Source organism: Vigna angularis, chromosome 6 (assembly GCF_016808095.1).
Source record: "Vigna angularis cultivar LongXiaoDou No.4 chromosome 6, ASM1680809v1, whole genome shotgun sequence".
Lineage (NCBI taxonomy): Eukaryota > Viridiplantae > Streptophyta > Magnoliopsida > Fabales > Fabaceae > Vigna > Vigna angularis.
In genome coordinates, this window is record NC_068975.1 from 8,453,218 (window position 1) to 8,478,966 (window position 25,749).

Sequence of the window (25,749 nt, forward strand, 5' to 3'; positions counted from 1 at the left end):
TGAAAGAAAGCATGTATCTTAAAGAAGATTTTGAAGAACAAATTCCATACATGAGAGTTTCAAAGGATTACATTGAATCCCCAACAAGAATAAATGTTTAGTTTACCATATTCATGGTGAAGCTATATGAAATACAATGAAAGAATGAAAGATAGAACCCTAGAAAGTTGAGAAAGGAGCCTTAGCATCCAAAATCCTCCTCCAAGGGGCGAAAAAGTGTGTTTCTACTTCGTTCCAGTCAAAATTATACTTATATACACAATTATATACTTTTCATGAGAATTAACACTAAAACTTACTCAAAAGCACAACAATTTAAGCAACAAAAACAAGTAAAGTTTACACCTATCAGTCGCCACCATAGTTTATTATGGAAAACTATAGAAAAACCATAAAATGATAAGGCATAGTCTACGAAAATCGGATTCGAGGTTCGGGAGTCGGTTACGTGTAGGGAAGGTGTTAGCAACCTACATCGTCTGCCCGAAGGCAGTACCTTTAATTAAATATGCGAATGTGATGTTGTTTTCAAAATGTTTAACTATCCCAAAAAAGATACTATAAAGAAAATATATTTTTTAGTTTTTTAAGCTCGACAATGATTGACCTTGCTCCTACGTATTCTCATTCAGAACGAGAAATCAGGGCTATGTAGTTCTTTTAGAGAGAATGTTTGTTGTTTGAAAATATGGATGTTTTTAGTTTTTGAAAATTTTATATATTTTTGGCATTTTTGAAAAAAAAACGGGGGAAAGGTGATAAGTACTAGACCGACGCGGATGGTCACACGAGTACCCATACCTTTAGAATGATATTTAAATATTTTTGTTATTATTTTTAAAATAAACAGAAAAGGTTTTTAGCACAAGGACGAGCGAGCGGTTACACATGTGCTTAACCTTTAAAACATATTTCTTTTTATTATTTTTAAAAGAAAGAGAAAAGGTTTTTAGCGCAAGGACAACGCGAGCAGTCACACGTGTGCTTAACCTTTAAAACATATTTTTGGTTATTATTTATAAAAGAAGGAGAAAAAGTTTTTTAGCACAAGGACGACACGAGCGGTCACACATGTGTTTAACCTTTAAAACATATTTTTGGTTATTATTTTTAAAAGAAAGAGAAAAGGTTTCTAGCACAAGGACGACGCGAGCTGTTACACGTGTGCTTAACCTTTAAAACATAATTTTGGTTAATGATCATAAGTACTAGGCTGATCTGCGGACGATCGCACGAGTACTATACCGTTATTTAAATTTTTTATTATATTTTTAAAATTTTATATTATATGAAAATAAAATTATAAAAAATACTAATTATAGTTACCTAAGTAACTAAAATGAAATGATAGTAAATTAACAAGGTGCAAATAAAATAAAAGTAGGTCTAAAAATGAAACCAAGATATAGGGTGTGAGATTTAACAAATAAAAGGGTGCATGAACAAACAAGGCACATAATGACAATGGTGCATGAAAAAATAAAAGGCTGTACGAAGGAAAAGAGGATTTAAACCCATAGAAGCCCAAAACACGACAGGTAGGGTGCAAGAATGGAAAACAGGGATGCGGAGAAGTAATCAAAACAAAAAGCTATAAAAGAATCAGTGGATGAGTGGATTCTTTAGGGCCTCCAGACCCAGGCCCAACACCTTTTTTTTTCTCTCAACTCAAATCCTTTACGAGTTCGGCCAGCTCCACCCCATTCCACCATTCGCATTCACCGCCTCAGGGACCTAGAGTCTCTCCTTCTCCCCGCCGGCAAACCTAAAGGCAACCACTACCGCAGCGGTGCACTCACGCCTTTTCCAACCAAACGGCTGCCTCGAATCGAGGCCCAGAGTGTTGCACCAACTGTTGCTCACCACCGGGATCATCGTCGCCTGCAGCGCCGAGCCTCTTCCTCTTTTCTCTTCTCCGATCGCAAGCTACTTCGAGAAAGGAAGGTCTCGTGGACCACAAGCCATTCGCTCCGAGCAGCTTCTCTCTCCTCTCCTTCCATTGGTCATTGATTGAGGTAACAGTCCATTTTCGATCCATCTTTACCTACAAGAAACGTGATTTTTACAAACTTCCGTGCTCTCTCAGTGCGATGTGGTTTCGTTAACTGTTCGATTTGTTTGTGAAAGCTAAATATTGTTGTGCGGCTTTTTTTCTTGGTCGTGGAATCAGAAATGGCCACCCGCCTTGGGATATGGGAGTTAATCCTACTTATTGAGACTTCCTCGTGTCCAAGAGGAAAATTCCATCCGATTGCGCGGACAATGCATTCCAAGGCGGCAAAAAAAATTATGATAGACACTCTAGTCGTTTTTCTCCTGGATTTCAAAAAATTATTTGCTTTCAATTTATTAGCTTTGCGATTTTTTGCGTATAGTTTGAAAAACTTTGCGATTTTTTGCGTATAGTTTGAAAAACTTTGCGACTTTTTGCGTATAGTTTGAAAAACTTTGCGATTTTTTGCATATAGGTTGAAAAACTTTGCGATTTTTTGTATATAGGTTGAAAAACTAGAAGAGAAAGGAGTATCTCCAAAGAAGCTAAGGCAATAACCATGATCATAACCGAATGTTGAATGACACTCTCTTGGGATATGAGAGGTAATCGGACTTATTGAGACTTCCTCGTGTTTGCGCGGACAATGCATTCCAAGGCAAAAAAAATTATGATAGACACCTTAGCCATAGTAAAAACTAACCGTTTTCCTTTTTATTTGGATTTCAAAAAATTGTTTGTTTTCAATTTATTAGCTTTTCGATTTTTTGCATATAAATTGAAAAACTAGAAGAGAAAGAAGTATCCTCCAAAGAAGCTAATGCAATAACCATGGTCATGACCGAATGTTTGAATGACACTGTCGAAATTATGTCTCAGTCTGTAAGATCTTTAGTGCCGACTATAATCTTTGTTGGGTGGATTTAAAATTTCATCTTGTCCAGTTTTATAAATTTTATAATGTTGGATACTAATATTGTTTTGGTCATTTTTTAAGACTGAAAAAATACTAGAAGACCATCTGTCCAAGTTTAGAGCAGAGATGTAGAACTCACTAGTATTTCTTATTTCTTAAATATGTGATTTTATGGCAGTAAAATAGGATGTCACCACACAAAATCCTAAGATATCCACATACACCAAATCATAACACAGAACATTTGCCTATTTAAGAAATAAGAAATATCAGTGAGTTCTGCATCTCTGTTCTAAACTTGGACAGATAGTCTTCTAGTATTTTCTCAGTCTTAAAAAAAATGACCAAAACAATAATAGGATCCAACATTATAAAATTTATAATAAAATTTATAAAACTGGACAAGATGAAATTTTAAATCCACCCAACAAAGATTATAGTCGGCACTAAAGATCTTACAGACATTCGGTTATGACCATGGTTATTGCCTTAGCTTCTTTGGAGGATACTCGTTTCTCTTTTAGTTTTTCAACCTATACGTAAAAAATTGCAAAGCTAATAAATTGAAAGCAAACAATTTTTTGAAATCCAAATAAGGAGGAAAACTGTTAGTTTTTATCATGGCTAGGTTGTCTATCATAATTTTTTTTTGCCTTGAAATGCATTGTCCGCGCAACCGGATGGAATTTTGCTCTTGGACACGAGGAAGTCTCAATAAGTCCGATTAACTCCCATATCCCTTTGCCAAGGCGGGTGGCCATTTCTGATTCCAGGACCAAGCAAAAAAAGCCGCACAACAAGGTAATAATTCAAATGGTTGCATCATAATTCATGTGCTGACAAATTACACGCGAAACATATATGATGGTTTGTGTTGCGTTTTGTTAGAGACATTTATGCTTGGAGTGCTTTAATTTTATATCAGGAACTTTTTTCCTATGTATTAAATTTCACGTTTTTTTTATTTTTGTTATTTTATTAACCTCAAATTGTTACATTGATGCTGTAATATGCTGAAAAATTTAGACAGAAGTTTGAGAGTGATATGGAGAAGACGTCCACCGAATTAAAGCATGAGAGGAAAGTGTTAAACCCAAGTATTGATGAAATTAACCGTGGTCTTAAAAAATACGGAACACTACTTTTCATTCCTTTCGTTGTTGGTGTTGGTGTTGGTGTTAGCATTTACAAACTTGTTGTGGGTTAAAAAACTCCTATGCTTCTTCCAACATCAACCTGATATGGTTTCGCTACTATGTGATAATGTTTCGGCCATTCACCTTTCCACTAACCTTATCTCCCATCAAATATCAAAGTTTATTGACATTGATGTCCATTTTGTTAGACAACATATCAATCGAGTGAGTTCTTACTTCTCATTCATGTGAAATCTCATCAACAAATAGCGGATGTTATATAAACTCTTAATCCTCTTTTCTATGTTTTATCTTTCTCTTCTTTTCTAACTTTAGGTTTTATGGTAAATATGATAGAAAGTCCAAACTCATGTCTTAACTTCTGACTGTTGGTATATATGCGTTTTTTTATAAATAGATTTAAAAAGACATCTTAGGTTGAACGTATCAATAATTTGTAACACATACAAAATTTCATTAATAAAGAAAAAAAAATCGTTCACACCAAACCAAACTCACATAAATTCATACAAATACTCACAAGTGTACTAAACCTATTTATAAAAAATATTCCTACTTTTAAAGCAGGGAATAGAGTATGCTTGGAAATCCGTTAATCTATCCTCAAATGTTTTCCTCCCTTAGAAAATTCTAGAAATCTTTGAAGAAAATTGAAATAATATTCTTAGCAATTTTGATCACCTAAGTAGTTCATTACAACAGTATTAATAACCATTTTATCGACATTTTTTTATCAGTAATCCGTTTGTAACTGATCAATTATATCTGTTGATGATACGTAATTTTTTATAGTGTAAATGTGTTAAAATTATAAAATTTTATAATTTTTTATCAGTATTAATAACCATTTTATAACTGATCAATGTGACATATGCAGTTCTTCTGTAACCTGAAACAAGTATATGTATGTTTATTGCAATTCACTGTCATAATCTCTGGTTGAATTATAAAAAATAAACAAACAAATAAAACATGAAGAGTGAAGCAGTCTAAAATTCCAAGAGAAATTCAAAATTCAATATTTATGTACCCCAGAGCCTGGATCTTGTCATCGAGGGAATATTGTATAATAGACTACAATTAGCATACAACTGATAATGTGATAATGGGGCGGCGGCGGAGGCACCCACAATTGAAAGTAGCAAAATTCAGAAAACCTAATTGTTTGATTTTATAAGGGCAACAATGAATTTTGGCTATTAATAGTTATTAAAAAAATTATAAAATTTACACCGGTCTTAAGCATTTTTATCCATTATAACTATTTAACTAATACAAAATTAGTACCTAAACATGATAAAATAAGGATTAAACAAAAATTATAGTCTAAATCACTATTAGGTGACACTTCGATTTTACTAAATGGTATAATAATGAAAGATCAAACAAGAAATTGTATAAATAGGTGAACATCAAGGTAGAAAGATATAAATTTTTTTCTAAACCAAAGTTATCTTTTTAAGAATAATTTTTTAATTAAATATTGTGAGAGTCTAGAAATTTAGTGTTATGAGGGGGACAAATGTCTCAAAATAAAGAGACCAAGTGTTGCATGAGCATATAAATAGAAAATTTAAACAAAGATGGTCTCATTATTTTCAGACTCTATCTCTAAAACAAAATCCTCTACCTTTTCTCTCCCTTCTCTCTAGAAATTCTCACTTCTTCTTCATCTGATCATCAACCAGACTGTGGCTGAGCCTTCGTAGTGTCAAGAGCTTTCCTTTGCACCGATCAAGTTGTTGTTTTGAGCTGGTAAGTTCAATTCCTTTGTCTTTTTGAAAAATCTTGCATTTCCTGTCACATGCAAGCCTTGTGCGATCTTGTATGTGTTCATCAGCCTTTCATTCTGATTTTGTTTCTGTTTCTGGTTTGGTGGTTGATTTCCTTTCACCGATCCAAAATCTATAGACTGTCTTGGTATCACTTGTGGTTTAGCAAAACTATGGAGAAGTTTTAATCTGTCAAGTTGTTTTGAGGTAAGGAAAGCTATTTAATTTAATTGATTTGGTTATGATATATGAGAAAGATGGTTGTTGTGGTTGTATGTATGTGAAAATGGAACATTTGTATGTTCAATATTGTTTTGTGAACTGTTAATTGCTGAGGCCATGTTTGATTTCGATTCTGAAAAATTATAGTTACTGTGCCAAGTGAATTGTGAGAAATTGGAGTAGTGAAAAGGGGTAAATTGTATCAGGAGTGGTTTTGGTCTGTAAGGATAATCTAGGTAAGTTGTTTAGGGACTATTAGAACCCTTAAGTCCTTTTAAAATGTGTAAATAGTAGGAAAACAGATTTTTGGTCTTTGAGTTGTGGATTATGCAGAATTTGAAGTGAAATCTGGTATAAGACTCTTTAGAATGATGTTAGAAAGATTTAGGTAATCTTGGATAGGTGTAAATGTGTATATGATTCGTGTTTGGAAGATTAGAAGTTTGGAAAAATGTTTAGTTTTGGTAAAATTTGATATGTTCATAATTCTGTAGAAGTTTCTGCAGAATTATGCAAAAAACTGAGGGTTCACTGTTGACCGCTCGGTCATGCACTGATTTGGCTGTTCGGCCTTGTCCTACGCTCGATCATTAACTAGGTTCGGTCTCTTTGGAGTCCTCCCAATTCATGACCATTCGGCCTTAGTAGCGCTCGGTTTCGGTAGTGCCTGTTCTGTACTAGCGCTCGATCTCAGTAGTGCTTGTTCTCAGTCTCGCTAGTGCTCGATCTTGTACTAGCCCTCAGTCTTGGTAGTGCTTGGTCTTGCGCTGGTATTCGGTTTGGTATTGGTGTTCGGTCTTAACTACGTTCGGCCTCTGATGGACCTTACCTGTTAATGAGGTCTCTCTTAGTGGTCGGTCCTAAATAGTGTACGACCACTCCTTCAGTCTTATCTGTTATGAATCGTTCGGTCCTATCCTTTGGGAAGTGAGAAACCTTTCGGTCTCCACCAGTCTTAGAGTGATCGGTCTAAGCCGATAGTGTTCGACATAAGATAAAAATGTTCGGTTTAAACTCTTAGGAGTCGGGTCAATGGAAGTGGTTAATTTGGTAAATAACGTTTGGTCATGTTAGTTACTAAGGAGTGTTATTCCATTCGGTCTCGTTCATACACATGATAATACCTCTTTCGGTCTTGTTCATGATTAGTATTTTATTTTATCATTCTGTTTGATTGAATTGATAGTTAAGTATGATGATATTGAAGAGTAATATGGATGTAAAAGAGAATTCCAAGGAGGAATATCTCATGAATGGTATTGGAATGGTAAAGTATGAATGGGGACAAAGCTTAGCTAGCGTTTATCTTGATATTTCGTGATTGCTCATTCTCTCATAGAACTAATTTGAACAAAGTAAAAACTATACGTGAAAATAGACATCTAGAAAAAACTGTGAAAAAATATTGTATACAAAACGGATAAGAATTGAACTCGAACGAAGACACACAAGTTGACACAACATTCACGTAGCGCTGGGCGAAAATTGAAATGCCTGAACGAAAAATGAACTCATCTAAGCTATTCTACTCTAGCATGCAATTCCTAAGAAGATAAAAAACCTAAGGCTCATGATACCACATGATGTGGAAGTGCATACCTAGAGAGAATATACTAAATGGCATTTAAGAGAATGAGAAAGAAATTAAAAAATGGAAGAGATTAAGGAAGAGGAAACTTATGATATGAAGATGCGCCACTTGAAGGAAGCTCCAAGATAAGCATCAAAGGAGGACCGCCACTTGCTTGAGCAAGATAAGGTCTGCCCAAAATAGGGACTTTGTAGACAGAATACTATCTCAAAGAAGATTGCAAAAGTGCAAATCAACTCAAAATTCAAGTGATTCAAGGTAAGGTACAAAAAGGAGACCCCTAAGCCTTCTTATATAACCTTTGGAGTGAGCTAGGATGCAAGATCTAGGAGATGTGGGACTTTAGAGTGAGGAGGTCGGCCAGCCAACTACTGCACATCTTCTAGGAGCTTTGAAGTCCCACATTGATGAAATCTCTCCACTACAAAGGGTTTATAAGGTAACTAGTTCTCCTATAGTTCAAAAACATGAAAACTACATATGCTACCTTGCACTAACGCCTAGGACGCCCATATCCTCTCCTTTTCTTTTTAAGACCAAGCCATGGAAAGTCCCACATTGCTTGTTCTTAAAGAGAAAGAAGAGTTTATAAGCGTTTATTCACAATAACTAAGAGAAAGAAATCAAAGAGGCAAATACACGCCTATGAAACCTATTCTACTCTTTTTGTGTTTTTGTCACTTTGAAACTCTTCATTACTTGACCCATCCATGATCACATCAATCTTCAAGGATGCCTTTAACTCTCTTGAAAGTGCTTGACCATGGCTAAGCGATTTTTCATCATTCCCTCCCTCTTGAAAAGGATTTGCCTTCAAATCTTCAACATGGGCTAAAGGCAACTTCCTTTTCTTATTAATTTTCAATTCTTCCTTATTTTTCCACCAGGGTCAAATACCCATTTTATAACACAAGTTAGAACAAATGTTATAATAGTGAGTAAATGAAGAATATAGCTCCCAACAATGATACACCTTAAATCAATGAATGATCATGGTCTTGAAGAGTAAGAGCATCTTTGAAGCTTTTATTTGTCTTGTGTTGGATGTATATGTTTGAAAGACTATCCATTCCAACACAAGACTTAAGTTTTAGGGATATGCCATCATACTCTCCCTTTTGAAAAGGATATGTCCTCAAATCTTCTTGTTCTTTTATGACAAAAAACTTTTTTCTTATTATTGGTTAATTTGTGTATCTTTCCACCAGGATCAAAGACCCATATGCAAGTGTCATCAAACACAAAACCAATAATTTTATGAGCCACAAACAACATGTATCTAGATGAAAGATTTAAAGAAGACCTTATGCTAATTTTAAAAGAATTTATATGAAAACTTTGAAGGTCTATTCCATAAAATTGTTTGTGTTTACTTTGAGTTAATTGTATCCTAGAAGGTATCATCAACTCAAAGTTTGATTTGGAAAAATTTGAGGAGTTAAAAGTAGTGGGAGGTGAAAAAGAAGTTGAAAATTTTTCAAAAGTAAAAGTTAGAGTTATGAAAGATGGTTGGATGTATTGAGAAAAGTTCAAGGATTGGAAAACTCCCTTCATCATCTTAGTCTCAATCTTAATTGTGGGAGTGGTAGGGGGCTTTAGTAACTTTTCTTTTTCTTCTCTTATCTCAATCACTTATTTTTCTCTATTTTCTTTCTCATTCCTTTCTTTTATCTTTTTCTCTTCATATTCTCTTCTTCTTTCCTCCTCCTTTTTCTCTCTTCTTACTTGCTCCTCTTTCTCTCTTTTCTCATGCTCCTCTTTCTCTCTTTGTTCTTTCTTCCTTCTTTTGTCTTCATCTCTTCTTTTCTTTATCTTCCTTAAATCCTTTTGGACTTTTTCTTGTTTTTCATTAAGGATTCTAAGCTTTCCTCTAAGGTAGCAAGATATTATTTTCTTTCAACACTTTCTTTCTTTTCTATCTCTCTCATCTCACATATTTGCTCTTAGTTTATTACAAGGGAAGAAGCAACAAATTTTCTTCTCATGCATGCTCTTAAGTCACACCAATCTTTAATTGGAGATTTTCTACCTTTCTCAACCTTAGATTGTCTTTGATTCCACCATTCACTTGCATGTCCTATAAGCCTAGAGATGCATAAACTAAGTATATGATATTTACCATGCCTAACTAGGAATGGATGAAGTTCTTCTATTCTTTTCTCCCATGCTAGGTATGATAATACACCAGTATTCTCACCAAAGAATGGAAGGTCACTCTTAACTTTAGAATGTAGCTCAACCTTACCATGACTTAAATGCAAGCTACTATAAAAACTCATTTGTTTTAAAATAATTTTGAAAAACAATTTTCACAAATAATCCTAGACATTTTTAAGATTTTCAAAATGGCTTATGCAAATAAACTTAGTATTTCAAATAAAATTCCTTAAAAGACTTAAGAAGACAAGAGAAGCTTAAGTTCACTTCCAGGAAAAAAAGGTGAATCACTATGGATTGCTTAGAAACCAAGTCTTTCCTAGTCAAAGTTTACCTCCATTTCTCTTGTACCAAACTTCTCAAAGGGATTTAAACTTGAAATAAAAGTTGACACACACTAGACTATCACAAATTAAAGAAAACAATAAATCTAAACTATGCGGCCTAATGATGAATTAGAAGGAACTTTGGTTCCCTCTTACCCACCAACTACAAATTTTGCTTAAATAATAAATGTACAATGTTCTTGTTAGGAAAAATCCCTAACAAGTAAAAAATACAAGTCCACAAAGGAAAAAAACTACAATTTTACAATTCAAAGAAAATACACACAAATCTCTCTTTCTCACCAAGTGTATACTCTCTTGTTTTGCGTTTTAGACCTAGACTTTAAGCTTCCCTTCAAGGCCTCCTTCACCTTTGGATGTTACTCACTGTTTTGGGCTATCCTCCCCATGATCCTCACGTTTTTTTACCATTCAAAGACCTACACCACAAGTTAACACCACTAAAACCAAAAGGAGTCCAAGGAAAAAGCAAGAAAAGGTCTAAAATGAACAAAAGATTTTCAAAAGGAGTTTTACTTTGACAAAGCCATGAATGTTTAGAAGAAAATCAAGCAATTAAATGGTAAGAAAGAAAGGTTAGCACAACAAAAGAAGTTACCTAAAGAAAGGCACTAGAATGCATCACAAAAAACCAAAACTACTAGAAAAACACAAGGTGCTTTTGTTTTTTTGCAAGCTAGACCAAATGGTGAACTAAGGCAACCTTTTTAAGTCATCATGGTTGTTGGAAGAGCAGCTAGGGACACGAGTTTCAGCTCCCAAATCAACATCAAAGTGCCCACACAAAAGTTGGTTACATATGATACATGCATGTGCTTTACTTTTACTTTTTGCTTTTGCTTTCTGTACTTTTTGTGTACTTTTCTTTTGTACCTTTTGTCACTTCTTTTTTTTTTAAAATTTTTTTTTAGCACAAACACACACCAAATCAGATCTCAAATCTGGAATGTTACAAGGATTTCAAGTTCATGGAAGCTTATAGCACCAAAATGAAGAAAACCTACTAGAATCAAATATAGCATGAAACACAAAAAGTGACATAATGGAAACCTAACTCTATGAACTTGTTCATGATCTAACAACAAGTATGAACTTAAATATATAAAATAAAAGCACTCAAAGGCACTCAAATGAAACAGTTTTGAAATTTACTCAAACATGTATTTTTGGTGATTTTTCAAAGGTTAAACATGGAAGTAAAGACATGTAAAGGACTAAACATGACTCTAGACAACATGGATGGATTCAAAAATGAAAATGACACAAAATAAGCTTATAAGACCAAACAAAATAACAAGGAATGACTCAAAACAAAGAAAATTCACAAAAAAGTAGCCAAAACAACCAAAAACGATATTGAAAAACGCTAATGACAACATTCTAATAGCTTTGACCTTTGCTGAGTGTTTTACTTATAACTTTCTACACAAAACTCTAAATGAAGTGATTCTTTTTTTGTTAGAAACTAGACTCAAAGGGCTTTCATTTGAATATTTTTATGTATTTTTTAGACAGCTGAGGTAGATGCAGTTTAATTTTGATAATCGTCACAGTTTGCGGCCAGAACAAATGATGATGGAAAAAAAAACACAACAAGACAAGTAGGAAAATAACATCAACAACATGGAACAATAAAGGATAGATAAAGACCAAAATACTTAGCTCTTGAAGAACCAAAGCTCTGATAGGCTAGGTTGGGCTAAAGCTAGGAGATATGCTTGGAGGGGTGTTCCTTGGATGAATGGTGCGGAAATGTGGTGGTAAATGGTCTAAGGATGATGAGTTAATGTATGAATGATGTAGAAACTCAAAGCCTCTAGGAGATATGGTGGTGGTGGTGTAGTGTTTGGTGGTTCCAAGATAGGTTAGGCCAACTCAAGGAGGAAGGTGACTAGAGGGGCCTCATGGGTTGCTCTAGTCTTGATCTAAGATGAGTAGTATGGCCAAAAATGGGCAGCATAACATTACTCAACATCAAAGATGAAATACATGGGTGGAGACACCTCTATTTATAGGCCAAGGGTGTCTCCTTCTAACCCTAAAAGCATGATCTCCCACCTTTGCTCTCATTGGCCAAAAATGAGGCCTTCTAAGGAGTGGACAAGTGTCCAAAAATCCTCTCCAATGATGGGAGGACATGTGGCCACTCACAAAACACAATCCTCTCTATTCCCAGAGTACCATGTGGTCACTATTAAAAGCAAAAACTCTCGACTCCTAAGGTGCCATGTGGCTACCTTTTAAAAAGTAAATCCTCTCCAATGGAAGCATGACACATGACATACACTTTCCACTTGGTTTGGATCTCTAACTTTTAAGGAAAATCCTATGCTACTTAGGCCTTAATACAAGCTTTGAACAAACCTATACTACATGACCTAATACAATGGCCTAAATTCCTACACTACTCTTCAATCCATGCTTCATGATGGCTCCAAAGGTGGTCCACAAGGTAGAGTTGACACCATCTTCAAGGATGACTTTAACTCTCTTGAAAGAGCTTGACCATGGCTAAGAGATTTTCCATCATATTTCCAACCAAAATTATACGTCAATGCATGCAATGACCGACCACTTTACTCTGACTATCCAGACTGTATGAATTATGTGTAGCTATGACGTTTTTGAACCCGAGTGATGTAATAGTTGGGATACCCTCAACAGCTGCCACCTAAGGTTAGTCCATTCTGCCCAAGTTCACCTTATGGTCTAGGACCTCCTGCCATTCCTACACATGAGTTACTCTTCTCTACGTGAGAATGAGCAATCGCGGAATATCAGGATAAACGCCAGTTAAGCTTTGTCCACATTCATACTTTACCATTCCAATACCATTCATGAGATATTCCTCCTTGGAATTCTCTTTTACATCCATATTATTCAATTCATATCACTCTTTAATATCATCATACTTAACTATCAATTCAATCAAACAGAATGATAAAATAAAATATTAATCATGAACAAGGCCGAATGGAATAACACTTCTTAGTAATTAACATGACCGAACGCTATTTACCCAGTTAACCACTTCATTGACCCGACTCCTAAGAGTTTAAACCGAACATTATGAAGCCTAGGCTGAATACTAAGACTCTAGACCGAACACCATTTATTAAGCCCGAGTACTGTTTGACACCGAATACTACTAGCAGACTGAATACTATGAAGAAACCGAGAACTAGTACGATACCTAGCACTAATAATACTTAACTTTATTCTAAGACCGAACACTGAAGAGACCGAGCGCTAGTCTCAGACCTAGCACTGTAGAGACTGAACACTCTACCTAATAGAAATATATATATATATGTATATACATACATATATAGATATGTATATATATATATATATATATATATATATATGTATATACATATCTATATATGTATATACATATCTATATATGTATATACATATCTATATATGTATATACATATCTATATATGTATATACATATATATATATATATATATATATAAATATATATATATATATATAAAGCCGACCACGAAAACAACTAACATCTATTCACATACTGAAAATGTTAGAATGTTGATTACTTAACTTATTTGAATATCCTGAATAGTATATATGTATATACATATATATATATATATATATATATATATATATATATATATATATATATATATATATATATAAAGCCGACCACGAAAACAACTAACATCTATTCACATACTGAAAATGTTAGAATGTTGATTACTTAACTTATTTGAATATCCTGAATAGATTGGTGACTAAATTTAAACTAAATATTAGGATTCAAACCTACCAATAGAAGACCGAACAGTCATTAACTGAAATTCTCTTCAGAAGGAGAATCCAGTTAAGATCGAACACACGAAAGGAAAACTAAACGGTCACGAATGACTCTCGGTTACAGTTTACAAAATTCTGCAGATTATTGCAGAATCACTGTCAACACCTAATTTCGTCCATAGGGTTACGACACCCTCCACGAGGTTTGTACACCTCATTCACTTCATCCATAGGGTTGTGACACCCTCCATGAGGTTTGGACACCTCATTCACTTCATCCATAGGGTTACGACACCCTCCACGAGGTTTGTACACCTCATTCACTTCATCCATAGGGTTGTTACACCCTCCACGACGTTTTTACACCTCATGCACTTCCATAGGGTTGGTACACCCTCCACGAGGTTTTTACACCTCATTCACTTCCATAGGGTTGGTATACCCTCCACGAGGTTTCTACACCTCATTTAGTTCATCCATGGGTTGGTACACCTTCCATAAGGTTATTACACCTCATTCACTTTCATAGGGTTGGTACACCCTCCACGAGGTTTCTACACCTCATCAACTTCATCCATAGGGTTGGTACACCCTTCACGAGGTTGTTACACCTCAATTCTCTCAGTTTTGTTCATTTTCGTTAAATTTTCTGTTTTGTTTCTTGTTTATTTTGAAGTCCAGACGAAATTAGTGTTTCTTTCTTTACTTAGCTTTTACTCCGATAATACAAAAATTTCAAATTTTCATATTATCCAGTAATATCTAAGTAAATAGGGGCAGCTGTCAACACCTAATTTCGTCCGGATTGACTAATATATTTGTTTCATTCATGAGTGTAAAATAATAAAAAAATATATAAAAATAAAAATAAAAGTAAACATAAAGAAAAATTAATTAACAAAAGAAAAAAACAAAAACGTTCGTCATCTGCCTTGTGCGACCGCTCGTCCTTTGCACTGTTCGCCCGTTCGGCCATTCGGTCCTTTAGGACGTTCGTCATCCGCTTCAACCGTTCGGTCATCCTCAAATCGTTCATTATTCGACCGTTCGGCCTTTGTTAATTTAGGACGTTCGTCCTCAGCCTCGACCGCCCGTCCTTTGCATTGTTCGACTGTTCGACCATTCGGTCCTTTAGGACGTTTGTCCTCATCTTCAAGCGTTCGGTCATAATGTTTTGATGAACGTTCGGTCTCTATGATATTTGTCTTCAGGGTTCGGTTTTGAACGTTCGGCCCATTGTGGTGTTCAGAAAATAGCGTTCGGTCATGTTTATTCTTAGTGAACGTTCGGTTTTGATGTGTTATGTGTTAGTGAACGTTCGGTTTTGATGTGTTATGTGTTAGTGAACGTTCGGTCATAATGTTTTGATGAACGTTCGGTCTCCATGATATTTGTCTTCAGCGTTCGGTTTTGAACGTCCGACCCATTGTGGTGTTCAGCAAATAGCGTTCGGTCATGTTTGTTCTTAGTGAACGTTCGGTTTTGATGTGTTTATTCTTAGTTGAACGTTCGGTCTTGATGTGTTTTTCTGTTTTTGGAATGACTATTCTAGATGATGTTTGTGTAGTACTCGTCATAGACGTGCGGTCTTGTAGAAGCGTTCGTCTAAACAATGAGGCGTTCGTCTTTTGTTTTTTCACTTTATTTGTTTTAATAAAAAATAATAATAACAAAAATAATAAAATAATAAAATAATAAAATAAAATAAAATAAAAAAATAAATAAAGGGTAATGTTCCTGTGGTGGGTGCCAAAACAAAAATCCCCAGAATCGTGTATCAGCTGCTAGGAAGTAAAAAAAAACAAAACAAGGAAAGTCCCATGTTATGAGCTTCCTAGGAAGTGAACAAAAAATGAAAAAAGAAAGCGAAGTTTCGAATGGAATTAGTTGAACTGTTTTTTTTTTGGACCGTGATATTCCAACAACGTATTTTTAACACTATTTTGACAACGCCACGTGTTGGCACCTGATTGGTTTGTTTGAAAAATAATTTTTTTTAAAACCTATGACCGTAACCCTTATTTTGAGTGAAAATCCTAAAATAGCCCTTTCTCTGTTCCATTGGAAACGAAGGTCCGTTCTCTTGAGAGGTCGAAGGTCGCGTTTCGTGCCGCTGCACTTTGTTCCATTTGCGTGGTGTTGTCTCCGTCCAGTTTCGTCTCCTGTTATCGTGCAGAATGGCAAGTTCTGGTGACGATTGTCCGACGACGAAGGTAAGTGGTTTTCCATTCCATGTGGTAGCTTGGTTATTGGGGTTGGTCATCTCGTAGCATGCTTATTTGGTTTGGGTTAAGGTTTGGAGTTGGTATCCTTGTGTTGTGGTTCTTGGGTTATTAGGTTTGGTTCTTTTGATGATTTTATTTTGTTTTATGCAGTTGAGTGTTCGTCACTCTTTTTCGACAAAGTATATATGTACTTTGAACGAACGATTGACAGACGAGCATCGGTCATTGATTGCGAGGACTCCATTTGCGTGGTTTTTAGATGTCAATGTGAATGTTAAAGTAGGTAGAAATATATTGAGTGAGTTATTGGGTAAGTGGGACGACTGTAGTAGTGGTTTTTTAGTTGGGAATAAAGTTTTATTTAGGGTTGGGATTGAGTACAGATGGTGCAAATATTAACTTAAAGGAAGAACTGGGCAATACTGAATGTGTGAAGTACATAGGCAAAGGAACAAAGGAATTGAATTCGATATACAAAATTCTAATGCGAAAACCGAAGAAAAAGATACCTTGTTCTCATTTTTGTAGCCTTTACCTCCTTGTAGGGATAAGTGAGATTTTATTTCCAAAACGTAGCGGGAAAGTGTTTCCCGTAATGTTTAATCTTGTTGACAACTTAGGTGGTTTGGGTAGTTATTGTTGGGGTAGTGTAGTTTATCGTTTTCTGTTACATAGTTTGTGCAAAGCTTCAGAAGGCTTGAAGAAAGGCAAAGGTATTTCAAACGTTTACGTTGATGGTTGTGTTTACATGCTGCAGGTAATTAATAGTATTTGATGTAATTACTTTAATTGTTTTTTGATTTAAGTTTCTTACAAGTTAAGATGATTAATTTGTCTTAGGTATGATTTTTTGAGCTCTTTGTTCCACCAAAAGGTCCTATTGAGAAATTTCAACGAATATTGCATTGGATGAATATAAGTGTTGGAGACAAGTTTGTAAAACGGTGTATGGAGACAAGTTTGGTAAGTTGTTTGTTATCAGAAGTTTTGTTATGTTTTCATATATTGAAAAAAGTTGTGTAATCTGTAATGTGTTGTTAAATTTCAGGTTGTTGACGATGTTTATGGTGGTCCTTCCACGAAGGATAAGGAGGAATACAGACCAACACCTAAAAGAAAGGATGCTAAACCAAGAGGAAAGAAGAAACAAAAAAGAATTCGAAGAGAAACTTTTATGCGTGCGTTAGAGGAACAAGAATTTCTAATTGAAGAACTTAAAAGAAGGGTTGCAACTTTGGAGGCACAATTGGCTGAAGAGAAGGCAAGAAGGCAAAATAAAGATGATATTGGACAAAGTGTGCCTCGTACAGAACCATCCGTGAACACTGGTTTTGTTTCCCCTACTGACATTGTCGGAAATGAACAACCTTTGAAGACGTATGTTAGGGTTGGATCACGAAGGCGTTACAAGGGAAGAGCACTTAGGATTCCATACATCGGAACCGTAGTGCTTAGAATAAAAAATGAGTGATATGTGTATTTAGTTGATGGAAAATGTTATTTGGAAAGTAATGATAATTGTAAGCATTGTAAATAGATTAAGAAAACAATGTTTAATGTATCCGATTTAGTTCAATGAAATAAAATTTGAGTTTTGGTTTGATTTGGTATCATATTTTATTTATTCAATACCATTGTTATTATGAGTAGTGGGTTTGTGGATTTCAGAAAATGGTAATTTTTTTTATCTCGAAAGTTGCAGGCTTGTTTGTAAGATGTTGGTGTTTGAGTGGTCATTTTGGGTAAGATGGGTGAACAGGGGTCAGCACTGGGGAAAAATCTGACTTTTAGTCAGTTCTGCACCTGTCTGAGGCTGGTCCAGGTTTTTCAGTGGTGGGAGAGGGTGGTTGGTGATGTGATGTGAGTCCAGGGAATGTGGGGTGACCCCTCATGAGTTGGAGGAGCAACCTCTGCAAGGGATGAGTGAGGGTGCTCAAAAAAGGGTGTGGTAATCGTTTACAGCATCCCTGTAACCGATTACCCGAGACAAATATGGATTTTGTACAGAAAGTCCAACACAGGTACTCAGACAGTTGAACAAGGGTCACCATTGGGCAAAAAACGGACTTTTTGGCAGTTTTGCACCTGTCTAAGGCTGGTCCAGGTGTTCCAGTGGTGGGAGAGGGTGATTGGTGTTGTGATGTGAGTCCAGGGAGTGTGGGGTGACCCCTCATGAGTTGGAGGAGAAAGGTCTGCAACGGATGAGTGAGGGTGTTGAAAAAAGGGTCTAGTAATCGTTTACAGCATCCCTGTAAACGATTACCCGAGAAAAATCTGGCTTTTGTACAGAAAGTCCAACACAGGTACTCATTCAGGTGAACTCGGGTCACCAGTGGACAAAAAACTGACTTTTAGGAAGTTCTGCACCTGTTTGAGGCTAGTCCAAGTGTTCCAGTGGTGGGAGAGGGTGGTTGGTGTTGTGATGTGAGTCCATGGAGTGTGGGGTGACCCCTCATGAGTTGGAGGAGCAACCTCTGCAAGGGATGAGTAAGGGTGCTCAAAAAAGGGTGTGGTAATCGTTTACAGCATCCCTGTAAACGATTACCCAAGACAAATCTGGATTTTGTACAGAAAGTCCAACACAGGTACTCAGTCAGTTGAACAGGGGTCACATTGGGGAAAAAATCTAACTTTTTGGCAGTTTTGCACCTGTTTGAGGCTGGTCCAGGTGTTCCAGTGGTAAGAGAGGGTGGTTGGTGTTGTGATGTGAGTCCAGGGAGTGTGGGGTGACCCCTCATGAGTTGGAGGAGAAACCTCTGCAAGGGATGAGTGAGGGTGCTCAAAAAAGGGTCTGGTAATCGTTTACAGCATCCCTGTAAACGATTACCCGAGACAAATCTGGATTTTGTACAGAAAGTCCAACACCGGTACTCAGTCAGTTGAACAGGGTTCACCATTGTTAAAAAAGGTAAGCTTTAGGCACTTCTGCACCTGTCTGAGGCTGGTCCAGGTGTTTGAGTGCTGGGATAGGGTGGTGGGTGATGTCATGTGTGGCCAAGGAGTGTGGGGTGACCCCTTATGAGTTGGAGGAGCAAGGTCTGCAAGGGATGAGTGAGGGTGCTCAAAAAAGGGTGTGGTAATCGTTTACAGCATCCCTGTAAACGATTACCCGAGACAAATCTGGATTTTGTACAGAAAGTCCAACACCGGTACTCAGTCAGTTGAACAGGGTTCACCATTGTTAAAAAAGGTCAGCTTTAGGCACTTTTGCACCTGTCTGAGGCTGGTCCAGGTGTTTGAGTGCTGGGATAGGGTGGTGGGTGATGTCATGTGTGGCCAAGGAGTGTGGGGTGACCCCTTATGAGTTAGAGAAGCAAGGTCTGCAAGGGATGAGTGAGGGTGCTCAAAAAAGGGTGTGGTAATCGTTTACAGCATCCTTGTAAACGATTACCCGAGACAAATCTGGATTTTGTACAGAAAGTCCAACACAGGTACTCAATCAGTTGAACAGGGGTCACCATTGTAAAAAAAGGTCAATTTTAGGCACTTGTGCACTTGTCCGAGGCTGGTCCAGGTGTTTGAGTGCTGGGATAGGGTGGTGTGTGATGTCATGTGTGGCTAAGGAGTGTGGGGTGACCCCTTATGAGTTGGAGGAGCAAGGTCTACAAGGGATGAGTGAGGGTGCTCAAAAAAGGGTGTGGTAATCGTTTACAATATCCCTGTAAACGATTACCCGAGACAAATGTGGCTTTTGTACAGAAAGTCCAACACAGGTACGCAGTCAGGTGAAATGGGTCACCAGTGGGAAAAAAACTGACTTTTAGGCTGTTCAGCACTTGTCTGAGGCTGGTCCAAGTGTTCCAGTGGTGGGAGAGCGTGGTTGTTGTTGTGATGTGAGTCTAGGGAGTGTGGGGTGACCCCTCATGAGTTGCAGGAGCAACCTCTGCAAGGGATGAGTGAGGGTGCTCAAAGAAGGGTCTGGTAATAGTTTACAGCATCCCTGTAAACGATTACCCGAGACAAATCTGGATTTTGTACAGAAAGTCCAACATAGGTACTCAGTCAGTTGAACTGGGGTCACCATTGGGCATAAAACTTACTTTTTGGCAGTTCTGCACCTGTCTGAGGCTGATCCAGGTGTTCCAGTGGTGGGAGAGGGTGGTTGGTGTTGTGATGTGAGTCCAGGGAGTGTAGGGTGACTCGTCATGAGTTGGAGGAGCAACCTCTGCAAGGGATGGGTGAGGGTGCTAAAAGAAGGGTGTGGTAATCGTTTACAACATCCCTGTAAACGATTACCCGAGACAAATCTGGATTTTGTACAGAAAGTCCAACACAGGTACTCAGTTAGTTGAACAGGGGTCACCATTGTAAAAAATGGTCAGTTTTACGCACTTCTGCACTTGTCCGAGGCTGGTCCAGGTGTTAGAGTGTTGGGATAGGGTGGTGGGTGATGTCATGTGTGGCCAAGGAGTGTGGGGTGACCCCTTATGAGTTGGAGGAGCAAGGTCTGCAAGGGATGAGTGAGGGTGCTCAAAAAAGGGTGTGGTAATCGTTTACAGCATCCCTGTAAACGATTACCCGAGACAAATGTTGCTTTTGTACAGAAAGTCCAACACAGGTACTCAGTTAGGTGAACTGGGTCACCAGTGGGCAAAAAACTGACTTTTAGGCTGTTTTGCACCTGTCTGAGGCTGGTCCAGGTGTTCCAGTGGTTGGAGAGGGTGGTTGGTGTTGTGATGTGAGTCCAGGGAGTGTGGGGTGACCCCTCATGAGTTGGAGGAGCAACCTCTGCAAGGGATGAGTGAGGGTGCTCAAAGAAGGGTGTGGTAATCGTTTACAGCATCCCTTTAAACGATTACTCGAGACAAATCTGAATTTTGTACAGAAAGTCCAACTTAGGTACTCAGTCAATCCTTATTTATTTGCAAAATAAACACACAAAGGCAATTAAACTAATCTATGAACAATATAACTCAATTTTTACATATTTCCATGAGACTTATTACAAAAACACTTGAAAAAGAGATTAAAATAAGTGTGAACATAAGGCGAATATCAGACTTATCATACTGTAGGGGTAGGAGGAGGCCCATGGATGATGGACTAGGGGCAGCAATGATAGGTAGTGTAGCAAGCAACCTAAGTACATACTTTGGTGCCTGTCGTTGCCTCTTTATAGGCCTTGCTACCCCCTTTCGTTTATCACGACGTTCTAAACCTTCTCCTGTCATGACTGCATTGAAATTTTTACAAATAAAGTGAAATAATAGAAATGTTTAAGGAAGGATCAATACAAATTAAAGTGAATGTAAAATAGTTGCATACAACTTTTTAAGATGGTACAAATTGCAATGTTTTTGAAATGCTAGTTAAATTTGCTACAATAGATGTCCAATATTCAATTATCGTCATCATGATCTTCATCTTCTTCTTCTTCTTCATCATCATCATCATCATTTTCTTAATCATCATCATCATCACACTTTTTTAGGTTTTAAGGAGTCCAATTTTAAGTTTTAGGTACTTGATCCAATTTGACATCTTTCTTAAATTCATTTTACTAGTTTAAACTTGTTAGAATATGAAGATTAGACATTGTTAGGATAATTTAGGTGAATTTCGAATTTCTCACCTATTCTAGTTTATTTATAGGTGTTCAATAGTCAAATTTTGCTTTTCTTGTTATTTTTGAATTGAGACTTCGCTTTTATCTTTCTTTTATATTTTAAAAGTTGTTTAGATAGTTAATTTACTGTTTTGGTTAGTATTTTAATACACTTTGCATTCTTTGCACTTTTAGTGTATTCTAGGTACTACTTTTAGGGTCTAGGTTGTCATATTTTGAGTTTTAGGTATTTTTTTGTAGTGAGTTCTTAATTAGCTAGGTTTTACCATTCTAAACTTGTTAGGATATTTCTTTCTAGTTTCTTTTCCTAGTTTAGTGCAGTTTGCAATTGTAGTACACATTTTTTGAGGTTTGAGTAGTGATTTTTAGCTGCTCCATCTACTTTTTTAGGTTTCCTTCCTTCAAACTTTGAGATTTAGCTACTTCATCTATTTTTACATGTTTCTTAGATTCTTTTAACAACTTTAAACTTGTTAGGATGTCTAAAATACACCCTCTTAGGTTACTTTAGGTCAATTCCCATTTTGTCACTTCATTAGTACCTTTTTTTACATTTCAAGTAGCCAAATTTTGAGATTTATCTACTTGATCCAATTTGACATCTTTCTTAGCTTTATTTAAGTACTTTAAACTCTTTAGGATAAGAACATTACACATTCTTAGGTTTCTTAAGGACAATTTCGAAATTGTCACCTATTTAGTACACTTTTTAGGTTTTAAGTAGTGTAATATTAGGTCCTAAATAGTCAAATCTTGTATTTCTTTGTATTTTTGAATTGTGCCCTCATTTTTATCTTTCTTTTATGTTTTAAAATTTGTGTAGATAGTTGTTTTACTGTTTTGGTTAGTACTTTAATACACTATGCATTATTACCACTTTTAGCGTATTCTAGTAACTAGTTTTAGGTTCAAGGGTGTCATAATTTGAGTTCTAGGTTGTTTTTGTAGTGTGAGTTTCTAATTACCATTGTTTTACCATTCTAAACTTGTTAGGACAATTTCTTTGAAGTTTCTTAGGCTAGTTTAGTGCAGTTTGAAAAATTTGACAATTTTAGTGCATTTCTAATAGACCTTTTGAGGTTTTGGTACTCATTTCAATAATTTGTGTTAGAAATCAATTCTTGAGTCCCTTCTTAGTCATTTCTAGTAGGTAACAACTTGTGTACATACTTTTAGGTGTCTTTTACAGATTGCACATCTTCATTCCTACCACATTTACCATGTTGCAGTGTAATTTTAGGTCCAAAAATAGTCAAATCTTGTATTTCTTTGTATTTTCGAATTATGCCCTCATTTTTATCTTTCTTTTATGTTTTTGATAACGGTTGAAAAACAGTTATTTTTATACTTAATTTTGATATTAAAAACACACTTTTTGACTTAGAAGCTTGCTTGAACTCATGTTTTTGCTTTAGTTTTTTTAATAAGAGAGTTGAAGATGAATTTAATGGTTTTGTGCTAGATTCCCTTGATTTTAAAGACTATTGGAATGATTTGGCAGAAGAGTTAAACTACCAAATGGTTGGAATGCAGAAAAGTCAACCAAAATGAAGAAAAACTAACCAGAATCCAGAAAAGCCAACCAGTCAACCAGAGTGCAGAAAAAGTTGCACTGAGCGGTAGGGGGTGCTGAGCGCCAATTTTTACTGTCACACGCTTGCCAAAATTGTCGTTGAGTGTCATTTTGAAGAGCCTTACTTATCGTTCAACGCCAAAAGTGCCATTGAGCGCCATTTAAGTGGGCTTTGACCTGCTTTTCTATTATTTTTATGTTCTATTTAAGGACTTGCACGTCCTAGGGATTGTATCTTTTGATGGCTTGAGCATAGAAACACACCTTTCACCCCTTGGGGGCAGATTTGGGGGATGCGGGAGTCTCCTCTTCTCTTTCTAGGGTTTATCTATCTCTTTCATTCTTGCATTCCGTTGTTCATCTAGTTTCTCCATGATAATAGGGAACTAAACCTTATTTGTTGTTGGGAAAGATGTAACCTCTTAAACTCTCATGTATTGAATTGATTCTTGATTTTATATGTTTTACTTCATTAATTGTTAGGGGGTTTTCCTCTACACTCTATGCATGCTTTGTTTAAATCATTCAATTGCATCATCATTGATTTTGTCGATATGGACACATACGGGGAAATCTAGAACTGGGGAAATTCTCCCGGAAGCAATATTACCTAAACATAGGAATAGGAGGATCGGTTGCCTTTAAGCTTATGTGCGAATGGAATACATGATTAATTGCTAGGGAGACAAGACATTGTGAACTAGTAATTAGGAGTAGGATTTCTTCACCGAGACATCGAGTTTAAGGTAAATTAGAAAGTGACATTAACATTAATGAAGAAACATGAATTCATATATGCATGAGTAAATTAGGTGAAATCTAAACCCAACAACAATATCATCAACTTCATCCATTCATTCTTGCATTTAGCCTCCATTGATCAAATTACATTCATGTTTATTTTTTTGCATTTGCATTCAAAAACCCCAAAATTTGTTCTTTAGAGTCTTAATTAGTTAAGTAATCAGATAATTGTTTAGTGTCGTGAGTCTCTTGGAAAACAATACTTGGTCTTACCATTTATTATTACTTGATACGATTCGGTACACTTGCCGAGGTCTTAACAAGTTTTTGACTCCGTTTTCGGGGATTAAAAATGTTTTACTGTTTTGGTTAGTACTTTAATACACTATGCATTATGACCACCTTTAGCCTATTCTGGTAATTACTTTTAGGTTCTAGGGTGTCAAATTTTGAGTTCTAGGTTGTTTTTGTAGTATGAGTTTCTAAGTAGCATTGTTTTACCATTCTAAACTTGTTAAGACAGTTTCTTTGATGTTTCTTAGGCTAGTTTAGTGCAGTTTGGAAAATTTGACCATTCTTGTGCATTACTAGTAGACCTTTTGAGGTTTTAGTACACTTTTTTAGGTTCTAAGTATTCAAACATTGAGTTTAAGGTAGTTGTTCTAATTTGAGTAGTTTCCTACCTTCATTTCACTACTTTAGACATATTATGATATTAACATTACTTATTGTTAGTCTAGTTTAAGTGTATTGCCAATTTCTCACCTCTTTTATAGACTTTTTTAGGTGATCAATACTCTAATTTTGCTTTTGTTTTTATTTTGGATTTGTCACTTCATATTTATCTTTTTTTATCTTTTAAGACTTGTTTAGATAGTTATTTAACAATTTCAATATGTATTTCAAAACAGTTTTCATTGTTAGCAGTTTTAGCCTATTCTACTTACTAATTTTAGGTTCTTGGTGATAATATTTTGAGTTTTAGGTACCTTTTGTAGTGTCGTATTTTTATTAGCTGGGTTATACCGTTCTAAACTTGTTAGAACAGTGTCTTTGTAGTTTCTTCGGCTACTTTAGTATTATGTGTTTTTTTGTCTAAGAATAATACTTATATTAAATGTGCTTGGATGTTGGACAGAGAGGGAGAGAGTGAGATCAAGTTTAGAGCATTGTGATTGAGTCTCACACACACTTTGTTTCTGAAAGTTTATTAAGGAGGACTATTACAAACAATCCCTGCTCAACAAAAGGATTGGAACAAAGCAACAGAACGGAGGAACCCAAAGGCAAAAATTAAAAAGCATTCTCATAAAAAGAAACAAACAAAGTTCATGAAAAAAAGATGAACCTAAGGCTCAGATTATAGGTCTATTATATATCTTTGACCATACAAATCACAATTTATATCAAACACAAGTTAATAGTTCAAATTATTCCAATAAGTTTATCTACAATGCTAAAATCAGCATATAACCAACAAGTGTTACAATAACTGCACATTCAGACAGCAATAACAAGACTTTGAAAAATAAAATTAAATATCACTAACTACATACTTTTTTCAGGTGCTCAACTTCTCCCAATTTGCAACACCTCAAAATTTGGCACCAACTTCTAATAATTGAACACTTCTAATAATTGAACACTTCTAATAATTGAACACTTCTAATAATTGAACACTTCTAATAATTGAACACTGGGTC

At 36.0% G+C, this 25,749-nt stretch overlaps 1 protein-coding gene across 17 annotated transcripts; it reads left to right on the forward strand.

The window, feature by feature from the left end:
- Positions 1–1,418: 1,418 nt before the first annotated feature.
- On the forward strand, positions 1,419–24,035 carry LOC108342413 (uncharacterized). Of its 17 annotated transcripts, none has more exons than XR_008249765.1 (8): positions 1,462–2,015; positions 2,500–3,710; positions 5,755–5,821; positions 5,978–6,045; positions 16,012–16,920; positions 17,004–17,126; positions 17,212–21,002; positions 23,263–24,035. XR_008249765.1 is itself a non-coding variant. In XM_052878760.1 (4 exons), exons 3-4 carry the CDS (start codon positions 17,073–17,075, stop codon positions 17,632–17,634), a joined length of 477 nt encoding a protein of 158 aa, XP_052734720.1. In that variant the 5' UTR covers positions 1,496–2,015; positions 5,755–5,821; positions 17,004–17,072; the 3' UTR covers positions 17,635–17,722. The 17 variants fall into 17 exon arrangements, 2 of the variants coding, with proteins under 2 accessions (XP_052734720.1, XP_052734721.1); XR_008249766.1 differs by lacking the exon at positions 23,263–24,035 and having other exon boundaries at positions 1,494–2,015; positions 16,012–16,151; positions 16,314–16,920; positions 17,212–17,722; XR_008249769.1 differs by lacking the exon at positions 23,263–24,035 and having other exon boundaries at positions 1,496–2,015; positions 16,314–16,920; positions 17,212–17,722.
- The last annotated feature ends 1,714 nt before the right edge of the window (positions 24,036–25,749 follow it).

Coding starts and splice junctions, on each gene's coding strand:
- LOC108342413 (XM_052878760.1), top strand. CDS start 17,073: ATGAATATAAGTGTTGGAGACAAGTTTGTAAAACGGTGTATGGAGACA. Junction 17,127..17,211: donor GGTGTATGGAGACAAGTTTG/GTAAGTTGTTTG, acceptor GTTAAATTTCAG/GTTGTTGACGATGTTTATGG.